The 19,999-nt window shown below is 41.3% G+C and overlaps 1 protein-coding gene across 2 annotated transcripts in view; it reads right to left on the reverse strand.

The window, feature by feature from the left end:
• Positions 1 to 46: 46 nt before the first annotated feature.
• shisal1b (shisa like 1b) overlaps positions 47 to 19,999 on the reverse strand; it is a 35,396-nt gene continuing 15,443 nt past the window's right edge. Inside the window, exons 2-5 of one of the 2 annotated variants that reach the window (XM_019275922.2) lie at positions 17,516 to 17,739; positions 13,604 to 13,817; positions 9,185 to 9,487; positions 47 to 3,130 (exon numbers count right to left, since the gene is read on the reverse strand). In XM_019275922.2, the coding sequence (XP_019131467.1) occupies position 3,130; positions 9,185 to 9,487; positions 13,604 to 13,817; positions 17,516 to 17,582 (585 nt within the window). In that variant the 5' untranslated portion in view covers positions 17,583 to 17,739 and the 3' untranslated portion in view covers positions 47 to 3,129. Of the gene's footprint in view, positions 3,131 to 9,180; positions 9,488 to 13,603; positions 13,818 to 17,515; positions 17,740 to 19,999 lie in introns of those variants that run through there. The other variant, XM_019275917.2, reaches the window with a different exon arrangement.

Genomic DNA, 19,999 nt, shown 5'->3' on the forward strand with positions numbered 1-19,999 from the left:
GTGTTTGTTTTTTTGCCAAAGAGCACTAGACACAGAGGGATTTAAACACACTGGAAAAGATAAAACTTTATTTCTCCCTGTCGTGACAATACAAAGTCAACAAGTGCAATAACAATCCAACTGAAAACGGTACTGTACATTCTATCTAGTAGTAAATACATAGACAGAACGTGGTGCACATTATCATCACCACCACACCCAAAAAAGTGAGGTATCAACCACTACAAAGCTTCTGTGTACAGGTGGGTATTCAACTGTAAGGCAACTGTTACCATGACAACCTGGAGAGACTGAAACAGATGTGTGCTCCCTTCTTCCCATCTTCTTCTTTTTTAATTATTTTTTTTTATTTGGGAAGAGAGTCGAGCTGATTTACAGTACCACATCACATCAGGCCAGAGTCAAGACTGTTTTTTTTAACAAAACAGAAAACATCACAAAGTTGTAACATTTTAAGAAACGGCCTCGAGGGAATCCATTTACGACCCTGCTACTGATTTTCATGTTGTTTTTTCTTTTCTTTTTTTTTTTCCCTGGGTAGACTATTACATTATTGGTGATAAGAATAGACCACCTTTGCCTTATTACAGGTCAGCTGAGAGCCCTGAAAAGAGGCATGTTCTCTAACATATCAGATCTTTTCCCACTTATCCAGCACTGGGGACTAATTAAATCCCCTTTGTGATGCTGCTGCACCTGGTAAAAAAAAACTCTCCTCGATATTTGCTGCTGCTGTTCGCACTCTGAATCAGGAGGCAGCTACAGAGAGAGAGAAAGAGAGCAAGAGAGTGTAATTTCGAACCACTGGTCTCCGGGCCAATTATTTTACTTGGACACATCCTGTTCCTCTGCCCCCTCAAAGACAAAGGCATGAGCCTTCTGGAGCGCACATGCAATTAAACTTTAGCCAGTGAAATGGGAATTAACTTGCTCTAACAACTCAGCAAATGTGAACATTATTACTGATAACTGAGTATGTCACTGGCAGCTCCCGTTTACAGCACTTGACCAGAGTTCTGTTTCGGTGGGTCCTTTGAAGAGAGAGCGAGGATAAACATGACTGCTGGAGCTAAGTCTCGTGGCTGACTCGTTTCGCCATGTCGTGTTAGCTTTCATTGCAATGTGTGCACGAACCAAAGATGCACACGCAGGCTTGACAGCTGCCAGATTACCAGTTGCAGATGCAAGATTGGGACATATACCCCTCTTCTAGTGTACCTACCATCTGTCCACCTGGTCTTCCCACTCTGTCGCTCCTATGTAGTCTGGCACCAGCAGCTGCTTTGTTTATCCTCGGACATGAAGGAGCATTTTTTAAATTTATCTCAATAGTTAATTAAGATCTGAGCTCAAACATTTCCCTGCTTTCGGCTTCTCAAATGTTTTTAACAAGAACACATTTGACAAAAACACGTAATATCAAGACATCAACAAATTGTGAAAAAAGGCATTTTCCATTGATGAATTGAGAAAATAATGGGTAGGTAATAAGATTAATCTTACGTTGCAGCCCTAAATATTTAATAATTTGATAATCGAACTGTTTGACTGGTTCCAAATTTAAGGATTTTCTGCTTTTTCTTTCTCACAGTAGACTGAAAAATCCTTGGGTTCTAAAAACAAAATAAGCTATTTGAATACCTGACCTCGGGGCTGTTGGAATTTACAACAGGCAGTTTTCGTTTTGTGTGCCAAATTATTCATTAATTTAACTGAGAAATAATTCTGAAGACTAATTTGGAGTGAAAGAAACTATTAGCTGCAGCTCTAAAGTAAAAAGCTTTTTTTGGTAACCAGAAACACTGTTTGTCCATTTCACTTCTTATTAAATCTAAAAACAAGCTGTGATACACCTCAATGACTGACTTTTACATACCATGTCATCCGTTAGATGAAGCTACTGTACATTATTGCTGACAGTAAAGGGGCTTTTAATGTTTGTGTTTTTTTTAAATATGGCTGATCACTTACAATTGTCTATTACCAATGTGGGATGTAGAGTGCTCCTTATAAAGGAACCAAATGGATATTCATTTGCATCATATTGCTAATAAAGATGGTTTTAAGACATCTCCAGTAATGAGGAAGGACAAACAAGTCATTGGATGAGGTTACCCAGGCAAATGTCTCATGCTAACCTTAAAAATAATGGTCTCAAATGGACTTATAGGCTCATAGCCAAGGGTTAAGGTAACTTAACTTAGCAAAAAAACTCTTTTGCTGTTGTGAAAGCATCCCTGATCCTCATTAAAGTTTTGGGTGATTAACTTATTAAGTCAAGATCCTTCTCCTCAACACCACCCAAAAAAAAAAAAATCTTGACGACCTCATGTAAAACCTTTTAGATCTACAGCTATTGAACTGCATGGCGGTGGTGTGTCCTTGTAAGAGACACATTACAATATAGAGAAATCACGTGTTTTTCAGAAAGGAGACCTAAAACATTTCATACAAGATATTGAGACATTTTGTTTCTGGTTTTTCGGTAAGTAACAAAAAAACATTCTACTCTAAAGTGAGATGCACAGCATCAACCTACGCTGTTACATGTTCCGAATGTTAACCACTCATATATTTCTTTGACTAGTTCACATAAATAAATCACCAAATAGATAACCCACAACTGTGTCTAACTGCTACTGAACACAAACTCTGACACAGCAGCGTAATAAACATTTTATATCTAGAAAGATGAGCTTCTTTTTTTTTCTTTTTTTTTAAAAACAGACAAGCCTCCTCGCTTGCGAGTACAGTTTATCCAGTTCAGCTCGGATTTGTTTGGGACAGTCCAGGCCTTTGGCAGCCATTTCAAGAAAGGGGGGTCACTGAACACCTGTGAGCGGCTGATGAATGTGTCTGTTGTGACAGCAGCGGTAAGGTCCTCAGCGTTTCCTGGCAGTCTTTGTTCAGCCGGGTATCTAAACGGTGTATCCGTCTGCTTTTATCAGTCCATGGGTGTTTTGTGCTCATTAGAAAGGGGCGGTAGTCATTTCTAACTACTACAGTATGGCTAACCCACCACTGGTGTTTGTGTCTGGTCCAGAGAGGGGCATCTGTGGGGGATCTCCTCTGTACCACGTAAGGAAACAAGGCGTTGCTACTCTTCAGTTTGTCCATGTGCTGCATCATTCTGCTCGGAGAGAAATACAGAAATTGAATGAATGTACATTCTTGACAAAACATACTTATCACAAGGTCCACTTGTTTGTTTTTTTTAAACAAAGCTTTCAACCACATCTCGTAGGTATATCCCCCAGAATATGGACTTGCCCCGTTGTCATGGTTTGGACATGTTCATGTGAAATTAGTTTTGCCCCGTTGTCATGGTTTGGACATGTTCATGTGAAATTAGTTTGGGATTTCTCACAATAACAGGTAGTTGTACTCTCTTTGTACCCGTTTTGGTTTCCATTTTTTATTGATTTCATCAAGGACAAGAGACATACAACATCATCTGCCCGTGAACTACAGATACTCTCCAATCCAAAATGCTGGACTTGTGAAGCAGCAGCGTTATCATAATAATGTGCTGATGATTGACTGTTTCCACCAATAAACCATCTGCACAATAGATAGAAGATAGTTGTAACTGTCATTTAATATCACAAATCTCTTACACAGGTGACTGATTTCAAATACTACTTCCCACGTGATCACTGCTGAGTAGGCTCAGACCCAGAGACACCCATGCCAGTAAAATAAGACTCTACACAACCCGATTACATTGAGTATAATTTGGAGCTGGTCCAAGTTTTGTCCAAGTGCACATAAACCAGACAAAAACCAGACACAGCGCTGGATGGGAAGGGGTCAAAGAGAGTCAATGGATGTCTGGAGAAAGGTGACGGCAGCCATTCACATCTGACCTTCAGGGAGCATCTTTAATCTCTTACTGTAATAACCAAACCATCTCCATGACAACTGACATACTCCGTCTACTGATGAAGGTCACGAGATGGCGCTTTTGAAAACCAAGCAAGTGAAGAACAAACATTTTAGGATCACACACACACGGATATTTTATAGATCGAACTATTAAGGGAAAAATCTCTGACCATTCATTTGATCAACTTCAAACTGTGTGAGTGTATTGCTGAGGACCTCGGGCAGCTCAGTGTTAGATTTGGTTTAAAAACATAAAAAGAAAAGTAATGGAGGGCATGTCACTTCTTCGTCCTCTCAAAGCTGCTTTTCTAAAGCCCCGGTCTGCATGTCTGAGTCATCGAATTCCACATGAGTTGTTTGGAAAAAAAAATCCTCCTGGATCCAATCGAACAACACGGACGTTGCTTTTTAGTTTGCAAGGCTGAAATGGTCTCAGATCACAACGTTTGTGCTTAATGGTCCACATTGATCTTTATATAACAACGTATTGGCTTCGAAAATCAGCTCATGGCCTGAAAACACAAAGACTAATAAAACGGGGCAGCATTGTTTTTCAGAAAGCGATCAGATTTAAAGGAATAATTTACAAGTCTATAATTCTTGTAAAAACTTCCAGCCTGGCCCACCTCTATGAATCACATCCACCGCACCCGTTCCTGCTGTCCAAAATAATGTAACTACATTTTTAATGGGAAAATAAAAAGTTTCCACCTCCTCACCTTATTGATTTACCTCTTCCCTTGTATTGTATGGACATATGGATATTTGTTATCAGCAGGGTGATGGGAAATTGGTGCTTGTGCTTATTAACACTGGCTGCTTTGAGGAGTTGAAGGTTATTCTAATGCAATCTAGAGAAAATGAGTAAAATGCAAAGTAAATGTGTGACAGCGCATCTGAATTAAGGTCACAAACACACCCGAAAAAATAAACATGCAACTACCCTGTGGCAACGCCAAAAGTCATTCTGCATTTCGCAAAGAGCTAAACCTATTCTCCTGCTCTTTCCCTTTTAGCCCACAGCAGAACTCTGTGCCTGGTTTCCTTTGTAGCATCTATGATGTTAATTAACTCGCACCACATGGAGAGTGTTGCTCTAATTGGACAAGGTCTTGGCATGCCGCTCTGTGGACAGACAGGCCAGGAATAATTTCATAATGTACAATTCTATTATTACCACAGAAAGCCAACCAGCGAGTTCAAAGATGGATGTGAATATGGAGGAGACATGGCTAGTCTTTGATCACACTCAGGCAAAAAAAAAAGTTTCCGGAGTAGAGCAGAGTGTAGCTGAGTGTCAGATCTCCAGGAGATGTTGCTGTTAGACATTAGTAACCTATGACCAAAGCGATGTAATAGTTTGAGAGTGAGTGAGTGATGGAGAGTCCATTTACTAGACTTGTGCGATAACGCTGAGTCACTGAGGTCTGGCTGTAAGAGGCAGTGTTACGATAGCTGGTGAGTCAGGTAGTATATGCTGAATGTGGTGACAGATGCCGCCTCACATGGATTGCTCTATCCATGGCTGATAGCTCAACTGGGCCAATAAGCTACAAACCTTGAGCGAGTGGGTGGTTACTGGCACAAGGTGCTGCTGTAACTTGGTGCCAAGTGATTTCTGAATCACCAAGAGACTCTTTGACATGTTCGGGTTGATGTGCGGTCGTGCCATTTGATGTTGCCCAACCATCTAATTTCTCTCCCACCAAACATGAGCAAAAGAGCAGCTTTTTAAAATTTTTTATCTTAAACTGCACAGCAAGTTTTGATCAGTGCTGACTAAAGACAAACTAAATTTATTTAAAATATGCTGTAAAGCCAGACTGAAATGACAGAACCAGATCAGATATTTCTTGCAGTTCTGAGAGGGAAAAAGTATCAGAACGAGCTACACTACAAAAGGAATGTAAAATGAGTCATAATGTAGAAGATTCTCACTGCCAACTCTGGTTTCAAGATATCCAGATGATACTGCTGCTGCTTCCTAGTACCAGTAATTGTCAGTGATGGAATATTGGGCACAAACTGGGATCCAGGCCAAATTTTTAATGTCCTAATGGCCACGAGCGGACAACCAATCAGGACTTTAATGCTGCTGAGCACTTTATGGCAATAGAGCTGGAGCTTTCAGGAACAGCTGAGTTTATTGCCATTTAAGGGTTTGGGTTCGGATTTTGCGATGCCAAAATATTTGTTTTCCTGTGGCAATGTGATAGTTCAGTGCTAAGGTCTTGATACCTGATTTATGGACCCGTGTAGATCAATCAAACTAGTAGCACTGCAGGGATTAAGCGTTCCCAGCACCCATGCCATGTGCTATTACAGAAAAAGACTGACCTTCAGCTTCAGATGAAACGAGAGTGTTGCTGCCATTAAGCGCCACATTACCCTGTGAGTAAACTCCCATGTGCTGTCTGTTCCCAGCTCGTGAAGATAAACCATAATATCTTGATTTTTCCTCTAACCTGGATCACACATCATTCTATAAAGAATGACACCAGTTATGTTTTTTTTTATTCGTTCAAACTGGTCTGAATACATGAATAGAAGATTTTAATAAAGGATATCCACAGAGAGAAAGTAATAACAGTTTCCCAGGCCGCCTACACTGAAACCCCCAGCAGATCTGCAGCAGCATATACCAGCCCGCTCACGTAGCGATATGGTAAACAGTATTCCCACACACTGAACGTCGAGCCGCACTTTTCTCTGAAGTAAGAGAGATCTGTGCATGCAGGGGAGATTATTAAATACTCTGACTTGCTGTCAGGATTGCTCCCGCTGCACTGGCAACTATTTGTGCTAGATTCCTGAGTTACTGTGCGACTGGGTTGTTTATAGACGCTTCTGCGCCAGTTGTGGGACTTGACCCCATCTCTATTTGTTTACATTTGGCCAGCAGATGTTCAACTAAGTGGACCCAGTTTTCTGAGCCATTTACCATGCATCCTCTCTCGGGGAATAAAGATCTGTACCCCTGCAAATAAACCTCAGGCCATCTGATGACGCACGGTGTGGGCAACATTATCCCTGATATCAGTACCAGTATCAGTATCGGCCATCCTGGTTACTTAACACATTTAGGGAAAAGTGTAAGTATGATCTGGAGTCTGTGAGAAGTGTTTCATTGTGTGAAACTGCAAACAGGCTATTCTAATCTTGCCCCAGAAACGGCTTGTGACCGAATTTAGCTCCCAGAATCTGTCACTTTGTTTTACTGATGTGAGTGATTATGTAAGACTATTCTTAGTATTGTAAATGCCGTCCTGTTTATTAGAAGTCTGTTTATTTATATATAAATTTGTTTATATATAGAAAAAAGATGCACAAGATTATCACACACCACTATGCATCCCGAAGCAGCTCCCATCAGTCATCATCAGCATGAATTGCCGTGAACTTAGCATGCTCTCGTTTCTCGAAGACCACTTTATCAATGAGCATTTTGCTGCCGTTTCAAACGCCTTTTTATAGACATCCTCTGGTTCAAAGCTGGAGAGCTGCCAGAACAGGTCAGCCTCATAAGTCTAGGATTGATGAGTCCTATCATACCGAACTGACTTTATGTCTAATGAGGAGGCTCCGCGGATTTGTCAAGACTTACAGTAGTTAACCATGTTTCCACCAGCAGATCAGCCCCACAATCCCTCTGCAGCATCCCAGCTCTTACTATCTATGGCTTGCGCGGTCCACACTGCTTCTAAAAGCCATTTGTCAAACCTCTGCCTACATTAAATTATCATGACCCAAGAGAGATGTCTACCTCTAGGAAGAGACTCTGAGGCCCAGTCAGACAGAGATGGGTGTACGGTGTCTGAGACGAAAGAACTGAATGAAAAATTGACTGCGCAAAAATCTAGGTTTGTTTAGATTGTACTCTACGATTGTGCAGCTATATTATGAAAGTCTGAACACTGTCTGCCCAAAGAAGAAAAGTTCCCTGAGGCTGCTGTGTGTTATAGTTCACTCCTGGCATTGTAAATCATCCTGTAGGTTGCCCAGCACACCTCGAGACTCCTGTGCTCAAAGGTAATAAAAAGATAAACTAATGGGACAAGAGATGGTGTTTTGCCACAGAAAGTCCATGAAAGGTTCCTAATGTGACTCAGAGTCGAATCATTCAGGTTAAATATGAGTTAGGAGCCTCTGGCTGCCACATTATTCAGTTCTTTTATGTTCATTAATAATGACAGCTCCTTAATGAGTTGGTCAGACTTAAAACCAAGAAAATTTCTCCCTTAAAAGAGTTTGATGTTGAGAAAGAGTGCAGCTATTTTGAGATGAAAGACAAATACAGATCAGATGCTTTGCAGAAAATTATCCATTAGTGGGAAGGGCAGAATTCTTAAAATATTGATTAAGTCTGTATTCCTCCTCAGTCAGAGGGAAGCCATGCAAACCGAAATGAGTGAATTCTTTACCAATGAGTTGATTTTGAAAAAAGGAATACTGGCGGTATCATTGGTTTTTGTATCCTTGTGTTTGAGCTGCACTCTTCACAAGTAATTCCAGTACTCGGGGTTGAGCTTCCTCCCTGTTGGCTTGGGGAAAGTATGCTCGAAATGCTGCAATTTGTCCTGCTAGACACGCAGTTTCCCTGTTTCCCTGCCATGTTGCTGTCTACGTAACAAAACACTTGAGTACAAAGAAAAACAGACAGACAAGAAAACGAGACACAGAGAGAGAAACTGTGAAAAAAAAAGAACTAAAGAAAGGGATCTTTAAATTTATTTCTAGGCATCTGTTACACTCACTGCTTTTCCAAACCAGACCAAGAGTTTCTGACCTGTAATATGCTTATCACGGTAGAACAAGTCATGTCCTGTCATTAATCCTGCTGTACAGGGTTCAGTTTGGAGGCAGGTTTTTTAACATTCAATAAATATTAAACAGACCTCAGGCTTCTTTGCTAAATTAAGTCCAAATAAGACTTGTGTGACATGCTAATATAAGCAGAATTACAATCTTACATCTGTGTGTATGCCAGTCCTGAAAGAGGGGTTTCCTTTTCTGTTACTCCTCCTGAGGTTTCTTGTGAAGGTTTTGAACCCTTTAACCAAGGGGTTGTGTTTGTTGTTCAGACGGACTTAAAAATCATTTAAAACACAGATAGTCTACATCAAAATCTTTTTTTACCTGTCTGTTATGTATAAATTGTTATTTGTGCACTGCCAGCTCTCCCATGAAGACACCAGCTGTGGTTACCCACGAGGTTCGTGACGCAAATCTTAGTTGACTATTAGTTTTTTTGCTGCAAAACTCCAGGTTGCCAGTCATAATGTGACAGACAGTGACTCACCATGCAGTGGATGTGTTGTAGGGCAGGAGTGTGGGGCTGTGGCTCTCTCCTCTGAGGCTGTGTCTGGGCTGATAGTGGCTGGGCACCATGGGCTGGGCTTGAGCCTGGACGTCGCTCTCCTCTGGCATGGATCTGTGCCACTGACTCCGAGCTTTCTTCAGCCAGCGTCCTCCGAGGCCCCATTTCTCCAAGTAGACCCGGCACAGCTCATAGTTTATGGCTGAGTAGTAGAGAAAGTCCAGCGCCAGCAGCACCATGACGAAGAAGCCGTAGATCCACACGCCAACCAGGGCTGTATAATTACTGTGGGAGAGACAGACTGGCAGTATTAGCACAGAGTAATCTGGGAAAGATGATGATAAACAGTCACATGCTCAGAGCCACCATCCAGTTACCCTTAAGCTGGGCCCTTAAATCTTAAATCCCAATAGTTACGATAGAGCTGCCAGGTGTGAACATTTTCTGTTTGTGTGGCAAGACGTTCATCAAATCCTCCCTTGATAAAAAGTTAAATGTATAAATAAATATATATAAAAACTCCATCTGTTTCATTTGCTGCTTTTTTAAATACAGCTTCTTAAATTGGAGAAAGAATTTCATTAGCACGAGAGACTTTTTAATCAATCTCATAACGGCTCCTCCGAAGTTCCCCTGAAAATCTGCGCTCTTAAGTTTTCACCTCTCATAAATCTTCGTGTATTACATGATCCAGCTGGATTTATGTGGGGAGCATTGGAACTTTCTTTTCGTCCACCCACGCCCATAAAACAAAACAAGGTAAATGGGCAGAAATAGCTTCCTGAGAATTTTGAGAAGCCAAAACGAGGATACTAAACATCTTAGCGATGTGATGTCTCGGTTTCTGTGGCCGAGGATGTCCCACAGACATTTAGTTGAGGAATAGCACACAAATTGAAAGTGATTCAGTCCTATTATGATGCTTTGATTAGAACTCAGAGAGACTCAGAGCCAACACAGGATATTACTTCAAAACGGAGATTTATTTGGAGGGGAAACCCATCTTTTATGTCATTTTGGCACACTTTGCAAGTTGTTTGACTGCATTGATTGAAGACCTTGTGAAGTGATGGCCAAGTACTTTTAGTTCAGTTAATCAAGTGAGCCCACCTCTGTCTGAAACTGATGTGTCCTTGGGGATATTTATCTGAATAAATGGCTTTAAAACGAACATCAGAGCTGCTTAAGTGAACACTAGGGCAGGCAAATGCCAGCACACTGCACTCAAATCTAAACGTATCCTCAACTACATTTACCTTCCCTCATCACTGCATCCTAGACATTTAATTATAATAGGTCTACATGAGTTAATTTGAGGGGGCAACAGGCTTTCCATGTAGCACCGCATTTGAGTCAACCTGGAGTTAAGCAAACTAGAGTATGTGAACAGTCCTCGGAGGGATCGATCATGACCACACAGCTAAAACAAATGTTATTCAATATTTAACACAGCTTCCTCGGAGAAGGAAAGCAGATGCAATTGATTATCCGTCAAAAGGGTGTGCAGCTTTTTCGCGTTGCTTTTTTAAAAACTTAATTCCCAGATGACTCTTTCACACAGAATCCGTTAAGATTCTGCAGCATTTCAGCTACTCTGAAACCCTCAGAGGAGTAAAACGCCTTTAGTGTTACCTTGAACTGCAGTAAATCTCAAACTATAATACCATTTTCGCTGTGCAGTGTGAGTAGAGAGCAGAATTATGGCCATTTTAACTCGCTTGGCCAGTGGTAAATATCAAACTCGTGGTCTCATTGCCCAGCGAGTCAGGATGAAAGAGCGGCCCAACAGGCCATCTGACACTAAAATGAAATATCATGACCTGCTGCAGGGCAGTGTGAACCATCTTAGACAGAGGCATGCTGGGAGGGCGTTAGGCGAGAGAGCTGTGGTTTTGTCACCCGAACCTCCCACTGAGAGCCTCCTTTTCCCTGTGTCCTTCAACTCAGCTCAAATCTGTTTTTCCTGCAATGTCTTCAGATGTACGTGTCCTCTGTGAAGATATACCGTCGCATCATATCACGGCATGTGTTGTGATGTTTACTATCGACAAAATACAAGAAGTTTTACATAGAGTTACGTATTATGACAGGATACCACAGCAAAAGCCAACACTTAACAAAAGCTTTTTGAACGACTTTGTGGAGGCGTACCACTCGCAACAACTGCTTTCAGCATCTTCTCTTCTCTGCGGTGGTATCGAACGCCTCTGTAGGTGTGGATCGATGTCGGGCGAACCTCCAGAGTAAGAGGCAAGCGGTGTCAATGAGTGCTGTACTGTTGAGGGAGCAAAACGTTTGTGAGCAAGCAGACTGCAACCGTCTGTTTTTATGTGATCTGAGGAAATGTCATCTGTGGGACTGTTTGTTCCACCATAGCTATTCCCCCCGCTGTACTCAAGATTTTTTTTTTTTCTAATTACCTCCACCAAGCCCAGGAGGTTTGTTTTGGTCCCTTTTGTTTATGTTTGGCAGGATATCCCAAAACCCTCAGACTTCACTGTAATTCGGTGGAAAGTTCCATCAAGGCTCGAAGAGGAACTGATGTAGTTTTTGATGTAGATGGAGCAACAGTGTGTTCATTAATAAAACATAGAGGCAAATATCATATCTTGTCTCTGCTGCTTATAAAGCTAGCTATTCTGATAATGAATGAGTCATTTTTCAAGCAGATATTTTGGGAAAACACTTAGATGTGAGGGATTTCTTGCTCTTCTTGATAAAAAAAATAGAGTGACCAAGTTGTAACTTTCCTGTTTAGCCTTCTGATAAATAAAAATGATTTATTTATGTTTTAAAGATTACTTTGGGGTGACAGGAAGGTAGGTGTGACGTGCAGCAAAAGGCACATGCTATACCAGGTGATAAAAGAATTGCTAAAAATGTTAAATTGTGCGTCTCTTCCAGACTTTACCAATGTTATCGGACCAAATTGATCAAAATCTGAGAGTGCGAGAAGTCATTTCACGGGTTTTGTGAAATACAACAGTTCAACAGTATGAGCTGAGAAAAGCTATTGATTAAAATCTATTTGGGCCAGTGTGCTTCACGTGACAGACACCATTGCTGTCATTACACCATTTGGCCATTATATAAAATTGGCTTCAAAGCGCTCGACAGGAGCTTGAAGAGGAAAAGAAAAGTATGTAGTCACCACTAGTTGACAGGGTTTAGTTTTTAATGTAGACATACTGTCCCCTAAGTATGCTGCTGGCAGCTGGGTGATGTGGGAAAAAATAAACATAAATATAATACAAATAAATGGATTGGACTTTGTAAACCATGGTAGTCATTATTAAAGGATTTTGGTCAGGAACATCCCAACTGGGCCCAATAATTTAAAACCCCATTGATCCCATGGGCTAGTGACTAGTAGGCGTCGTGGATTTAGCGGATTTAGTTATTCTCCAAAATCAACACGACTGACTGTAGATCATGTGCATTTGGTCCAGATCCAGATGAAGACTAAAAAATCTTGAAACATTTTGTGCGTTATTATGGTAACAAATTTAGAACTGGCAGCCGTGGTGGAGGTATGCGCTCTTGGAGGATTTTCTAGGTCATAATGAAATAACAGAGGAGTGCATACAGTACATGCAAGGGCAAATCCAAACTTTTTGATACTTTTATATCGAGGCTTCACTTCTCTTATTAACCCGAGAACCTTCTGTTGAAACGGTGTCAATGGAGCGCATAACCTTTCATATAAATCTTGTATGTGCTCTGTGATGGTTGTCAGGCTCCTGGCACAGTTTAAAGCAGGGGTCCCCAAACTTTTTTCGGTGCGGGCCACATCAACTTGCCTTTCTGTGATGGGGGGTCAGTCTATAACTGAAATTATATCAGTCCCAACAGGATTTCGCGGGCCTTTTTTGAAATAGTTGCGGCCTAAAATGCCTGATGTTGCATGAGGTTTTCAAAAGAATGACGGTGAAAGTTGCGGTGCTTTTTACATTTTTGTTGCGATTTTGTTGCAGGAGGAAGTGAAAGTTGCGATAAGTTGCGATTTGACAGTCGCGGAGAGGGCGTAGCGAGCACTAAATCCACGGCCCCGTGAGCCACCTTCGCCCCCGAGCCTTTACAAGCCAACCCAGAACCGGTCACGGTGCACCGCTGTGTAAGAAATGAGAAAATTAGCTAGTACTGTAAATAGTTCGTAAATAAGGTCGATTTGAATGAGAATGCCAAGCTTAATCATTAAGTGTGGATATTTTATAATAGGAAAATGCAATTTTTAAAAATAGGCCATGTTTAGAGGGATTGTTTGGGATTGTTAAGTGGGCCACTCCAATTGTTTAGGCGGGCCGGATGTGGCCCGCGGGCCGTAGTTTGGAGACCCCTGGTTTAAAGGGTTCAAATAGGTTCAAATAGCAGTGTGATATTTTTCTTCCTTTCCTTACTCACTTGTGTGCATAACCATCTGAGGTGGTGGTGAGGTTGATCTGCGTGACCATCTGGAACTCAGTCTCGTTGCAGCAGTACTTGAAGGCCGTGTTGTTGTGGTAGCAGCAGAACATGTAGGTCTTGTTGTCCGAGAGGCGCGGGCAGTGAAAGCCGAAGTGGTAGCGCCCCTTGTGGTCAGAGTAGGGTTCACACACTCGGTAATGAGCTGAAAGGGCTGCAGTTTTGGACAAAGACAAAAGATTTGAGAGTGCCAGGAAGGAAGGAAGTAGGCTATTTTAGTACCACGGGAGACAAATACACAAACACTCAACATAGCTGAAATGTGACTCAAGACCTTTGAGGGAGAGTTAGTGTAAGCCCTTATTAGAATTATTGATGGAACAGCTCTCAAGGAAACATCTTAAATCTGCAGCAGCCTACGGACAAAAGGAAGCACTGAATGCCTTTTTGTTTTCTTTAGAAAAGCCTCACAAAGGACACGACTGGAGAGAGTGCATGCTATAGTCTAATAAATGGCGTAGGATAAGGAACAGAAAACAAACGGCGTGCTAACAAAAAGTTGTCAGATATGAGACATCACATTAAGCATGCAGACCCCGAGGCCAAGGGTCACCTTTTCATTTCTGAAAACCCAACAACCCAAAAAACATCTCATTCATTCAGGTCATTATGCAAACATAAAACCGTCACTGCTTCTCCATGTAAGCACCAATGATGCTCCTCAGACCAGTTACATATTTTATTATATTACAGATCCTTAGATGGTGTTTTTGGTTAGAGTTTTGGTTGGAGTGTTTCTTTCTCCTCATTACAACATGTACTGAATTCTAAAAAGTCTTTTTTTGGGGGGAGCATGACAGAGCTCTGAGTTTATTATGGAGAATTCAAAAATATACGGTACAAACTGTAGTCTGACTTATTCGCATTCAGCTGTGCGTGCAAGTCCCTGCAGCTTTAGGAGAAGATGAATCTGTGAATCGTGGCTGTCACGAAGGGAAAAAAACATTATTGTTTTCGTTGTAGAATCTGGAGAACAATAAACCTGTGAAATGAAAATGAAATAAGCAGCAGTTGAGACGCCTGATAATGAAAAATTTGTCAAAGAAATGAACCAGATGAGATGATATCCACCTGTTCAACACCGTCATAACTAAACTGTATCAGATTTTTCACGAGTGTCCCGTCCACGATAGGCAGCAGCAAATGTGATTATTAATATTGCAACCGAGGAACAACCTAAATAGCACAATCAAACAACCCAAGCGTTTATCTCAAACCATAAAAATAACTATCTAAACAAGAACATAATGAGATTAACACATTGTGATCTTAAAATACCCAGAAATACTGGCAGCCAGAATTGTGACCAATACATTTCTAGAGGCATTTTACAGTTAAAAAATAAACTATACCGCTCTCCCTGACGGACGGGCTGTGTAATATCAAGACTGTTTCTAAATTACCATAAATATATCTTTGGCATTTCTTTACTGCAGTGTCTTGTTACGGATTTGCAGATACGCTGATGCGATTTTCGGTGCCAAAAGCTAAAATCGGACGATGATATCAGCCATGCTGATCAATCAGTCTGGCTTTATTTACTTCATGTGTCACACGCTGATTCTGTAATAACTGAAACTCCTTTGATTTATGTTTTTGCTCATTCTCAGTCCAAGCATAAATGAAATTACCCCCCCCGTCATTTGAAGTACACCCAGATTCGCTTTATTGTAACTGATTTGTCTTTGTCTTGCGCGTTTCCTTTAATCAGCGGAGCCTTAAAATCATGGGCCGCTGTCAGTAAAAGTGTTGCTGTGATTTAGTTCACAAGGTCCACTTATGCTGCGGGGCGATAGAAGTCTTTCAGTAATCTCAGGCAGGGACGGATCAGCATTTGAAAGCGGAGATCTCTTTTCAGGTTATAATGAGCTTGGTGTGGCCAGCCGTCTTCCCTTTGACGATCCTAAATTTAGCAGAAGGCGGGCTAAAATGAAGCAGCACCGGAGGACGGAGAAGATTAGAAGTCAAGGGTGGTTAATATAGTGAGAGAAAGCTGTTCGTTTGACCTTTGCGTGGACTGTCATTTGAGGAATAGGTGAAATAGCTCTGCATTTGACTTTTGACTATTTATATCCCATAAATCCTGCAGTTGTAGATACACGACCCTGGCAATAAGGAAACAGACGCCCTCGACACTGGAAGTGGACCATAAAGTCCTCTAACGATGCAAGACTTAAAGGTTTGGAAAGAGAAGAGTTCAGGGGAAAGTCTCTGGCTTCTCAAATGAACAGCAGCTGGTTCTGGAAACCCCTACACTTGTAAACACACCCACCTGCTTAATTTCATTAACACCTCTTGAAATTTGGGATACAGTTAACAGCTTGGCTCTCGAATTAAAGTATGTTTACAACCTGTGATCTGAAAATTGCTCTCCCAGTACCCCCCCTCTCCTCCCTGACAACAACAAGCAACATCTGAACATCGGTCGTTGCTGGCACATCATATTTATTTATATAATGACACCCACGCTTTGTTGACTTTTTCCTGAAGGATTGAAGAAATGCTGGCTTTGTTGTAACTGTATTTCATTCAGTGATATTGACTCACGAGTGGACTTACATAAGCTCTAAAATGCACTTCCAAGATATGTATGATCTTGCTGTTATCAATACCCGAGCATAAGTCCAAACTATGTTCTTTTTGTTATGCAAGCATGAGGGAAAGGAAAATCATACTGCAGCCATGAACTTTGAACAAATTTGGCAATCAAGTCATCAATCATCAAGCAAAAATGATACAAATTCTAAACTATGAATTGATTATTATTGGGATTTGTTTGATTGATTGTTAGTCAAACAAAACAAAGTTGGTAGTTGGTTAGCTGCTGGCTATTCTACTGTGTATATCATCTGACTGTGATATGCTAATTAAATGTATTATTTAACCCTCTGGGGTGCTCTCAATGGTGCTTTTGCAGTTGTGGGCGATTGCTCGGACCCCAGAGGATTAAACTAATTTAAAAATAAGTTACAAATCTATTACTGAGGGCCGCTCCGGTAGCTCACTGTCCAAAAATCAATTATTGAGAATATAATATATTTTTATCTTCTTTTAAGGTTGGTAGCCAGATGTATGGTCATTTTTATTATTACAAATGAATTGATTCTGGTTTATAGTCCATGGTGTTCATCGCTATGGCAGTTCTTTACATCGAAATGAAATGGAAAATGGGAAATGCCCCCTATCAAGACACAGAAAAACTGAAATTAATCCACCAAAGATGGAGGAAATCCAGGTATTACACCCTGTCCCTGTTGAGTGTTGAATCCATTTCTTGTGCATGTACTGGAGCTACAAATTCACAGCATCCACACACCCCCCTTGGTGATGAGTTTGCAATTTATTTCAAACTGTTCCTGTTAACTGTTGTGCCGATTCTTCCTCCCTCCAACGTTCCATCCTCCTCTTGCCCTATTTTATCATTTTTAAACTCATCATCTTTTCCCTTGTGCATAATGTATATTCCATATCTCAGAGATACGTGTCAGCTGGATTCTTATCTTTGTACCTTTCGGGCGTTGTAATGTGGTCTCTTCACAGTTTTATGCTACATGACCTCAATTGGAGAGCGCCCTAAGGTTCAGAGCAACACTCCCTTGATGTTGAATGTCTCTGATTTAACTTCCGGCCATCAGATGTCAACTTTTATCCGTAAAATTGTGTCTTTTGGGGTTGTTTTCCTGTATGTAGTTCATGGTGGCTCACATCCAGAGTTAGTAGAAACCACTCCTAGAATACCAAATATGAGCACACCATGAAACTCTTCTGGTGGCTTTGGTTATGAATAAAATATGAACCTTTGAAGACCAGACAGATAGACTCCATGATAAGCACACGGCAAAATTTACAGACCTGCAGTGGACAGCAGGAGGAAGATGACCGTCAGGACATTGAAGGACTGCCGGCTGGTGATAGTCATCTTCTCGTCCTCATGTGGGAAGAAGGGAGGGAGCAGGAGGGAGGAAGGGAGGGAGGGAATGGGAGGGGGGCTGCTCTGCTTTAGCTGGACTTTGGCATCCTGTGCATGTTGGGAGCTCCTCTCACATGGCTGCTGCTGCTGCTGGGAGTCAGGACCCCTGACGGGAACAAGACAAGCAGAGAGAGAAAGCGGACAAAGATTAAGATATTTGATTTGGATTTCTGGAAGTTACACCCTACTGTGTGGACAGCTTGTCTGGCAACGAGCACCTATGATGACATTCGAAATTGGCCCTTAGGTTTACGTGATAGGATGGCTTGGACATTAATATATATTGAAATTGGCACCCGCCGGGGTGACTGGGGCTCAAATTTGTTCCATTCTTGACATTCCTGAAATCCTGATAGCGCAACAGTTTTTTCTGCTTTTGACAGGAGAAATGTTTGCGCCCTGATTCTGTCATTTCAAGAGTTTGGAACTACTCGTATCCATGTGTTACATGTACTTAGATGAGAAGATCATCATGACTTCAACAATAATCATTTCAATTAACAGGTTTGTAGTTTTTGCATAATGTCACGCTCATCCACAGTATGATCATGAGACAAAGTCTCTAATAATAAATCCTCAGTATTTAGACCCATGAAATAAAGCATTACCTTAGCTGCGGCGCTAATTATGCGTAAATTCAGCCTATTGACTACACTTCCCACAAGTTTAACACATTGGCAAAACATTAAAGACAGAACTAAGAACAGAAAAGAAATATCTTTTTCTGATGAATGTTTTGAGCTGAAATCAGTTTGTCCCATTGAGAACTAAGATCTAAGAGTCGGTAAATATATAAAATATATATATATCCAAAGAAAAATACTACAGGGGCAGTAAAAGTCTGGTGTTCTCAGAGAAATGTTGTTTTCACCAAATATTTCATGTATTACGCAGATGTCTTCTTCTTCAGAACAGTCAGTCTACAGAGTTTTGAATGCAGAACTGCTGAAGAGCAGTTCGCTCGTAAATGATGCATCGTGGGAGTTCTCCTCCGACTGTACATTTATTCAAAGCTGTGCGTCCAGTGATGCTAAGTGAGATTAATGGAGTGGCTGCACATTCGGCTTGCTTCTGTTCTTGATTTCTATTCTGGTACCAGAAGAAATGACACATAAACGGTTCCCGTCCCTTGAGAAGGTGATGTTTATGGTAATTTCTTATAAACTCTGTCAGTGAGCCATTCACATTTGGCGGCGGTGTCACAAAGTTAATGTGAGAAACACCTTGCAGTTGAATGTGACTTTGAAGCTCTTATCAGTGTCAGCCACATGTGACAGATGAAACAAGCGTGGGACGAAAAACGTGGATGATAACGGCAAAATTGAAACAAGCGTGGGACGAAAAACGTGGATGATAACGGCAAAATTTTTAGGAGAGACTGAAATGGAAGACACCAAAGCTAGATGTCTGCACAAGTCTTAAAGAGGATATCAAACGGTCTGGAAAATGTATTTTGCTCCTCGAAACCATAAAATCTACCCCTTCTATATTTATGACATGAATTCATTTTAAACTAAAGTACCAGCATCTGCCTTTGACCCTCCCAACCCGCGGAGGGATTTAGCTGCAAGTTTGTGCAAAGAAAGCTAAGCATCCTCACTGCAGAAGCAGCGTGGAAGATATTCCAAAGCACGAGTCCTGAATTATTGAAAGGTCGACAGCAGCTGACAGCAGGATAGAAACTACATGTAAAGAGCAACAACAGGGATGTATAGGAGGCCATCAATGGTCTACCCTTTCTTTTGATGGAAAAGAATGATCGATCGCATCCAGTTTAATGGTGCATCACCACTGTCTACTGTTTGTACTATTTTCACGCTGTTTTGGCATCACTTTATTTATGTGTACAACAAAGATTCTACCAAAAAAAAAAAAGAAAGCCTAAAGCTATACACTTTCTCAAGATAATACATTGTTCGTCAGGTCAGACATGCAAAAGAAAAATAGAGAAACCTTTGAAGTGGTAATGTGGTTGTCATAGTGACGAGGAGATGATAAAGAGATCAGCAATGAGCTACATCATGAAAAAAATATTGGATTTACAGGCTGCACACAAAGCACCCATCAGGGTTTACATTAGCTGGCCTATGGCCGCCTTTTTCAACCGCAGCGAATGAAGTCGCGAAAGCAAATAAACAGACATCTGACTCCTCTGTCGAGAAGAGAACTGGTTGAGGTAGGGCGTGAAGAATGTGGAGACAGGCGTCCTTGACATTTTCACAGCTTTCACGTGTGTGCTCACCTGGCTAATCCACGCAGAAAGCAAACATGGTTGATTGCTTGTTATATTTACAAAGTCACAAATGCAGAGGTCCAAATTCGAGGGTCCAAAATTCAGGATCTGAACCCAAAATGCACTCATGGGA

This window comes from Larimichthys crocea, chromosome XXI (genome assembly GCF_000972845.2).
Source record: "Larimichthys crocea isolate SSNF chromosome XXI, L_crocea_2.0, whole genome shotgun sequence".
NCBI lineage: Eukaryota > Metazoa > Chordata > Actinopteri > Sciaenidae > Larimichthys > Larimichthys crocea.